Source organism: Nestor notabilis, unplaced genomic scaffold (genome assembly GCF_000696875.1).
Source record: "Nestor notabilis isolate BGI_N333 unplaced genomic scaffold, ASM69687v1 scaffold3774, whole genome shotgun sequence".
In the NCBI taxonomy this organism is placed as follows: Eukaryota; Metazoa; Chordata; class Aves; order Psittaciformes; family Psittacidae; genus Nestor; species Nestor notabilis.
Genome location: NW_009925948.1, coordinates 111,080 through 119,555, shown reverse-complemented (window position 1 = coordinate 119,555; position 8,476 = coordinate 111,080). Strand labels below are relative to the sequence as shown.

The following is an 8,476-nucleotide window of genomic DNA, read 5'->3' as shown; positions in this document are numbered from 1 at the left end:
AAGTGTTTAGTCCTACGCAGATTCTCAAATACTTGTCTCCTACTGTGTTCTGAAACAATCAATCTGGGTGGCAATCGGGCACCCTGCTAGTGATTCCTCTGTTCTTATCTCTTACCCCGATAGCAGATCAAGATCAAATCCAACATTGTTAGAGTGCAAGAAATCTCTTCAAAATGAATCCGAAATGAAGGGAGAAATAGGTCAAAAGATCACACTTGTTGCTTACCAATCCAATAAAATCTTTCAGTCTGCTGTTGGGGATATAAGAAGTTTAAATGGCTTCAAGGAGGGGACTGAGAAAGTACTCAAACTGACAAAAATCCCATAAACTAGCCCTCAGCTTTTGCACCTCCTCAATTCCAAACAGCCAACCCTTTTCTGAATCTCAGAAAATTAAATGTGTACACATGGAAGCTTTTTGGTATAGAGAAATTCAGTAAGGAATCAAGCACTCATAAGGAGCTAAATGATCTATTTTGACACAGCCATCATCCTTGCAGGATACACTTTCTTGGCTCAGAAGTTGTGTTTGCAAAATGGTCATAATTCAGGAAAAAATAAGAGTTTATAAAAATGCATGTAAATCTAGTCCTGGAGGCAATAGATGTGTCTTTGAAATAATAGAGTGTTTAGAAATATTCCCAAAACAAGGCTAGCTAAGAATATGGCATCAGATTCTAGCATACCAGGAAAGTTGGAAAATATTTTGATATCAATAAAAGCAAGTAAAATCCTATGTCAGATTTCAAGCGCGAAATATAGTAGCCTAATTCCACATAACTACAAAAATAGATTGGTTTTCTACTGATCAAACTCTGTTTCCAAGTACTTGCTGCTGTAAAAACCAGAAAATCAGGAGAGATCTGAAAAATAAAATTGTGCCAGATTTGGGGGTGGTGATTTTATTCTGACTCAGAACTGGATATAACATCAATATAATTTTGTAAAAGCTTTTTGGAGTTTTGGGTTTGGTTTTTTTTGTCCGGTTTCCAGCCCTCTGAGAAATACAAACAACTTGCAGCTAGTCTCACATCCTATATTTCAGATTCCCAGCTCTCTAAACCGCACATTTCTGATTCTGTAAATGCATCTGCTACAGGAGTGAGACAAGTAGCTGGAACCTCTCTTCTTACTCTGTAATTTAATGCACTTAGTGAGCCAATGAATATGTGTGAAAGGAGGGGCTTTCTGGCTAAGGGACTCCTTGCAGGGGAACAGCTGTTACAACAGCAAAACCTTAACTGAAGCCAGGCAAACACACTCACTCTCATCTCTCAGTGGTTTTGTTCATCTAGGTCTGGGAAAACAACTCTCCTCCCACTCCTTCATCTCCCTGCAAAAAGTGAGCAAACTAGCCCAGAGAAACTTGAAGAACAGATCTCAGCTGTGAGACATTTCAACAGATCAAGTAATGGCCTGGACCAGTAATATCTCCTGGTTTAATCACCTTGCTCTACATGAAGAACATTTTAGGAGGTACTTAAACAGCACTGAGGATTACTTAGCCTTCCTGTGTGGGCCCAGACGGAGCCACCTGTTCTTACCTATGGCTTTGGTGTACACCCTGATCTTCGTTGTTGGGGTAGTAGGTAACTTCTTAGTTTGCCTGGTAATCCTCAAACACCGAAGCATGAAGACCCCAACCAATTACTACCTCTTCAGTCTTGCCATCTCAGATCTGCTTGTGCTGCTTTTTGGAATGCCACTGGAAGTCTACGAGATGTGGAGCAACTACCCCTTCTTGTTTGGGCCCATCGGCTGCTATTTGAAGACGGCACTCTTTGAGACAGTGTGCTTTGCCTCCATCCTCAGTGTGACCACAGTTAGCGTGGAGAGATACATTGCCATCCTCCATCCGTTCCGTGCCAAGTTGGAAAGCACTCGGAAGCGTGCCCTGAGGACCATCGTGGTGCTTTGGGTTCTCTCTGTCCTCTTCGCCCTCCCCAACACAGGCACCCATGGCATTATGCTGCAGTATTTCCCTAATGGCACCCTGATCCCTGGCTCTGCCACCTGCACTGTAGTCATGCCCATGTGGATCTACAACTGTATTGTCCAGATTACTTCTTTCCTCTTCTATGTGCTGCCTATGGGGGTAATAAGTGTGCTGTACTATCTGATGGGGCTAAGAGTAAGTTCTCTGACTGTGCTCAGTGTTTCCTTAGGTCATTCTTAAGTGTCTGTGTCTGTATGTGTCTTTTAAGTGATTGCAGCTTTTTCTTGCCCACCTGTTTTCCTCCCAGAAAGCAAAAAGTATTTCAAACCTCTGAAAACAGTGGATCCAACTCCCTTTCTGATGTAATCCTGTTCTGAAATTAATACAGCTATGTTGGGGAATAATTTACCCCAATCTTCTTAAAAAAACTTACCATCAACTGCTGCTCACGTTTGCTGTTATTTAAACATCCAAGTAAGTAGCCTGATTCCAACCTCCCAGAGATTTGCACCTTTGCAGTAGGGACTAGAAGAAAATAGACCAAAAGGAAAATATAAAAAGAATAAAAAGGAGCAGGCTAGTGATTGAATCTTGTGTATTATTTGTTTTCTCTCTTCTTGTGACTGTGGAATTTCTATTGCATTACTTTATTTTTCTCCTTCCCCAGAGATGGTGATAATATTCAGCTGCTAAAACTCACAAAGCTGTCATAAATGGAAATGCTACCTTATTGCTGCAACTAGCAAATTCAGCAATGATTTCTTTCTATAGCTATAGTTTCACCATCGATTAAGGCTACCTTAGAGTTCATATTCACTCTCTCTTCAGAAATCGAGACTAGTTTTACCAAGTATTCGTTATCTAAATACACAGATAAAACAATCAGTATCATAGTATTATAAAACTATATAGCAAAACACTGAAATGGACTACTGAACATAGCGACTTGATGGGTTTTTTCTTCTCCTACATTATATATATTTTGAAAATACAAATCCTATCACATTGCACTGAATTTAACCTCCAGTTTAAAAAGCTGTGTCTGATCGTATAGCAAGAAATGGATACAATATGCTAGTAGAGACAAATGAACTTACCAAATACTGTGCAAGAAATTCAAGCAAACCTCTGCTGGTGTATGTATCATTTTGTTGTACTGGCTGATATTTACTGTTATCTGAAACTGTACAGAAGCATTTTTTCCTTACCCAGGAAAGCCACAAGGATTTACAGTCAGAAATCCATAACACCCAGCAATCTTTCAAGCAACGAATGGTTTAAATTATCCCCACTGCCCAGTGGTTCTTGTGGGGTCTTTACAGTTTCACTGAAAATTTTGCAAAATAATACCTGAAGTGAGGAAAAACTGCTGAAAGTATAGCTGCTACAAAAAGAAAAAGAGAAATCCCCAAAATGATAAAAAAAAAGTCTGAAAAACAGCTTCTATCTGTGGCAGCAGATATTCTTAATTCCCATCCCAGAGGAGAAGACAATTACCAGACAACAGCTGCTCCCCCAGGACTTCTGTATTTCACAGCTATGTTCATGCTGTCTCTGAGGCTTTAGAATATGCCTGGAATAGAATGCTGTTGAGACTGGAAGCCACTGAAGGAAAGCTAGGGATTTTAATCAGTATAAGCAGACATTTCTCACTAGATCTGTTTCAAATCAACTGAGCCTCTTACTTAAACAACTACGGCTATGACTAAAAGTTACAAAGGAAATAATGTAAAACATGAGATGCTGAATTGCACTATAATTGAATGTGATTTACATGTGTTTCTCTTTTATGGTTTTTGTGAATACATAGAACACTGAAAGAAGGTCTCATTTGATCATCCTTACAGAGAAGTATCGTGAATCAAAACTCAGGAAGCAAAGTCACAGTGTAAAAGGCAAAAGAAAACGGCACAACTAGCATGTTAAAAGTAACTGAAATCTTTTGCAGTTATGTAAAGTTATGTACAGTTATGCTCCTGCAAGGAGAAGGGAGTTGGACTTGATGATCCTTAACGGTTCCTTCCAACTTGAGATATTCTATGGTTCTATGTTTTCACAAGCTTTTTACAAATCCAGATTGATTTCTACCCTTTCCCTCATTCCTGATATTCTTTCCCAGGTAATTAAAAGTTTTGTTTACAATTTCTCCCAGTTGAAAAAAAACACCACTCCAAATCCGTTGGCTAATCAGAAGCTCCCACTTCAGGAATCTGGGTGCAATTATGCACTCTTCGTTGATGATTTCTTTTATAACCAAAGCAATTGTCCTGATTGTCTAGACCTGATCTTTTCATCACCAAAGCACCAGTAATCTTGCTGTAAGTGTTTTGGGGAAGCATTTCAGAGAGGATCAGATTATTATTCTTTATGTCCATTTTTTAGAAATCCAGGAAAAACTACTAGCAAAGATAACCCACCTTGTTGTAACTGAGCAGTAGGTGGCTGAATCCGTGCATGTCGCACACACCGGCTATCTGCAAGAGAGCATATATAGGCTTTGTTCATTAGAGGCATTGAATATCAATTAGTCTAAACACTCATGGCAAGAAACAAACTCCCTTGAATTCTACAGGAATTTTCCCAGTGATTACAGCTGTGTTTCACTGAGGCCCCTCTGAGTATTTTTTGGATCATTGGTTTGTGCTTAATTGTGGAGAACCCTTTGAGGAAAATAAACAATATTTTGGTGGAAGAGAAAATAATGCCTAGCAAAATATTGTTGAAGCTGAACACAAACTGTGAACCAAATATTAACTCATTGAGAAGGGACAAGTGGGGAAGTGACATACAGATTTGCTGTAAATCTGCAGACTGTTTTGAACCCAAAGCTTCAATGTTTCCCTAAACTAAAACTGAAATTTAAATGTAGATTTTTATATTTTTTTTCTAGTGAAGCCTGAGTTGCCCCATATTATGTGTTCTCAAACTACATCTATCAAAGTTTCAAACAGGTTGTGTCTGGTGGGAATGTCATCTCCTGTCTAAGTTTTCCTTTGATTTACCTCCTTTTGCCAGTTGAAAGGAGACGAATCTTTGGAAGCGGAGGAAATGGCTGTGAATGTTCAGAGACCATCCAGGAAATCGGTTACCAAGATGTTGTGTAAGTAATGAGCCCTTCTGTACTTTATCTACCATGGACAAGAAGGTTACCAGGTCTTGAAAGATATCAAGCAGATTTATCAGATTTAAGAGTTATGAGATGAGTAGCTGTGATTTAAAAAAAAGAAAAAAAGGCTTATTACTGTTTTATCTGGACTTAAAGGGCATGGAAGCAAAACACCATCGCTATCAAAAGACTCAGAAGGCAATTTTCCTCCCCAGCACAAGAAAAGGTTACTCAAACCTATGCAGCAGATGCTTGCATGGTAACTCTCTAATATATTCCTTACTCCAAACCTGGCTCTTGCAGCCCTCTGGCAAAATCCTTCTTTTTCAGAATGCAAATAGTCTACCTTGTGCATTTTTAAAGAAGGTCATACGTCTGTTTTGCATCACACCATGAGCTCTGCTCCTGAACAAGGAAGGTCCTGCCAAGCCACATACATCACCTACTTACTGCTGACTCAACCACTTAGACCTTCCCAAGAAAAAGTAGGACCTCAGCAGACTTGCACATTGTACAGCGTTCAGGAGAATTTGTGCTCCAATCACCCTGAAAGCACTCACATCAATTCCTGATTTAGGTCTTTAAGGAAAAGATCACCTTCCTACTGAGATGGTGTTTATGAAGGAAACATAAACCACCTTCAATATTTCCTGCAACAACACTATTCTTTAGGCAGTTTAAGTCACTGTCTGAACTAGGAAATTCTACTTTGAAGTCAGCCTGATTTTATGTGCTCCGTGACTGGAACCACACTTGTTCATAAGACCCAAGTCTGGAGCAGGTTTGCAAAAGTCCTTACTAGAGTCAGCATGGGCCAAGTTGTGCATGGAGGCAAACTCTTCCTTTCATTATGAGCAGTGCACCCAAACAGACATCGTCAGCACATGGTTCCTATAGGCTTATCCTGCTATATGATGTACAAATAGTGTGGAGAGGAAAATAAATCCAAGGCACAACAGAGTTGGTGAGTCCCAGGTAGCTGGGACGATGAATCCTGATGTCTCACTAGCATTTTCTTCATTAGGCTCTGTTTACAGCATTATGTGGCTGTTGCCAGCTCCGTTTGAATATCATTGTGTGTGCATGCATTGAGTTATCCAACATAGAAATCAGTGGAAACTTTGTTCTTTTAGCTGGCAATAGCAAGACAGAAAGGATGGCAAAAGATTTGAAATTATTAATAAAATTCGTATACATAGTCTTCATCCAGCATTCTGCTCTGTGCAGGCTAGTGAACCATATCCGTCCATAATTGACTTATTTTTCTTCTCCCGTTTTCTCTTGCTAGTTGTCCTCGTGATGGTTTTTGCTATCTGCTGGGCTCCATTCCACATAGATCGACTTTTCTTCAGCTTTGTTGTGGAATGGACTGAGCCTCTGGCTAATATATTCAACTTAATTCATGTGGTGTCAGGTAAAGGTTTCTTCTTCCACTTGCACAGGGGCTGGCAAGAAAACCCCGTCTATATGAGTGGTTCACTTGAAATATGTAGTCATTTATTCTGTAGGTGACATGAGATATGCATGAAAAAGCTTCTGAGGGTTTGGGATAGTGATAAGAATTGTGCCTGAAGTAAAAACCACATGCAAGTTTCTGCAGCTTTCAAGGTCTGGGTGAGTTGTCCAATACAGTTGTCTGAATATTCACAAAGAAATTAAGTCTTCTGTCATTCAGCTGCTTTTAATGAATACACAGCAGCAGGCAACATCCTCCAGAGGGTCTCCGAGGCAAATGGAAAACCTTACCAAATGGCAGACTTACATGCTGCTCAGATCTGGGTGATAAAACCAAATGCTTATGGCCCTGCTAACCATAAAATGAAGGCTTTTTCAAAAAGGAATCTTATTTTCAGTCTGCCACAGGAAAACACTCAATGTGGTCATTAGGCAGCTCAGACAAATCCAGTGTTGTGCAATTGTCCTGGTGTGTTGCAAGAAATGAGTTCCCCTCAGCTGGAAGTTATCCTCCAACAGCTTTGATGGGGGCACCAGCTGTGCAAATGTGCTGTGAGAATAAAGGCTATGCTGGAGGCTGGGCAGTACAGCTCAAGAGCTGGTTTTTGAACAGCTGGAGATAGTAAGCTCCAGCTAATACTCTCTCCAATTCCCTTTTTCCTTTGTGTGCAGTGCTTGTGCTAGCCTTAGGGAGACATCCCTTTGTCATTGCTGTCTCCACCTTTGCAGGCAGGCTCGGTGAAGCAACACAATGAAGAGCTTTCTCTTTTCTGAGATAGTTTCACACACAAATGAGGACTCTCTCTTTCCCCCTTGCTTTGCTTTCCTAGGTGTTTTCTTCTACCTGAGCTCTGCCGTGAACCCCATCATTTACAATCTGTTGTGCCAGCGCTTCAGGATGGCTTTTCTCAGTGTGATTTCTCCTTGCTGCAAGCACTGGACCCCTAAACATCCCACTAGCAAGACTTGTACGCAGCAGAACATCTTTGTGGTTGAGGACCACAATCTCATGGATTCTGCTGAAGACACAAGTCTTCCTGGCACACACAGGACATCTGTCAGCAGTTCTCAGCTCTCTACTGGTCTGTAACTTTCCATTTTGTGATCCAGGTGAGAGAAATTAAAGAAAATTACTTTAAGAAAGAAAAAGAGAAGGGTCTCTCCGTAAAGTCTGATTTCAGCAAGAAGAGTTCACAGTGATGTCTTGTTGAATACATGAATTAGGAGACTGTAATAAGCAGGTGGTTAAGAAGCATTGTATTACCCTCAAGCTAACAGGAGGGCTGGAAATCTGAGTTTACTATCTTCAAGCTATGCCAGCAAAGAGCTGCTTTAGAAAAATGAGACGCATTCCCAATGTTACTGACACAGGAGGGAGACACAGCTTATCCAAGTCTTACTGAATGGCTTTTTGTGCACTAGCCTAAACAGTTTTTATTTAGTTTGAAATGCGGCAACTTGCTGCACAAACCTTGTCCACCCACTCCTAGCTTTAGGCAAGAAAGTCTCACTTCTCTCTCCTACCACCTTCTGTGGCTGTTGCAAGAATCTCTTGGCAACGACCAAGTAGGCATGAACAAGAGCAGCTCTGAGCTGAGCTGAAAAACATCAGGCAACAGCACCAGCAATAGCTATTTCTCGGCTAGAAGAACCAGGGAGCCAATAACTGTAAAATAAATGTAAAGGAAACTTCTGCTTTCTGAGCTAAGTGAAGGTAAGGGGACAGGGGGTGTGATTAAAGCCTTGAATCACTTTGTCAAAAAACCTACCCCATGTCCTGAAGTTTGCAAGAACTTCTTATCATTGCTTGAACTTCAGATACTTATATGTTGTCTCTACCAGTGAAGCCCTACAGTTGTACTTCAGCAGACCTCACACCTGCCCATACCAGGTAGATTGCAGAAGTCAGAGATCTATGTGGGTTTAGCAGCCACCAAGAAAAGACTTGGACAGCATTCACAATAGATGGAAATGAGGCA

At 40.7% G+C, this 8,476-nt stretch overlaps 1 protein-coding gene across 1 annotated transcript; it reads left to right on the top strand.

Moving 5' to 3' along the window:
• Window positions 1-1,220: 1,220 nt before the first annotated feature.
• Window positions 1,221-7,755, top strand: NMUR2 (neuromedin U receptor 2). The gene is made up of 4 exons (XM_010013283.1): window positions 1,221-2,131; window positions 4,952-5,036; window positions 6,331-6,456; window positions 7,328-7,755. Exons 1-4 carry the CDS (start codon window positions 1,412-1,414, stop codon window positions 7,585-7,587), a joined length of 1,191 nt encoding a protein of 396 aa, XP_010011585.1. The 5' UTR covers window positions 1,221-1,411; the 3' UTR covers window positions 7,588-7,755.
• Window positions 7,756-8,476: the final 721 nt, after the last annotated feature.

Bases quoted from the DNA above. Each gene is read 5' to 3' on its own strand.
- NMUR2 (XM_010013283.1), top strand. From the start codon at position 1,412: ATGGCCTGGACCAGTAATATCTCCTGGTTTAATCACCTTGCTCTACAT. The intron at 5,037-6,330 runs GTAAGTAATGAG...TTCTCTTGCTAG, and splicing joins ATCGGTTACCAAGATGTTGT to TTGTCCTCGTGATGGTTTTT. The intron at 6,457-7,327 runs GTAAAGGTTTCT...TTGCTTTCCTAG, and splicing joins CTTAATTCATGTGGTGTCAG to GTGTTTTCTTCTACCTGAGC.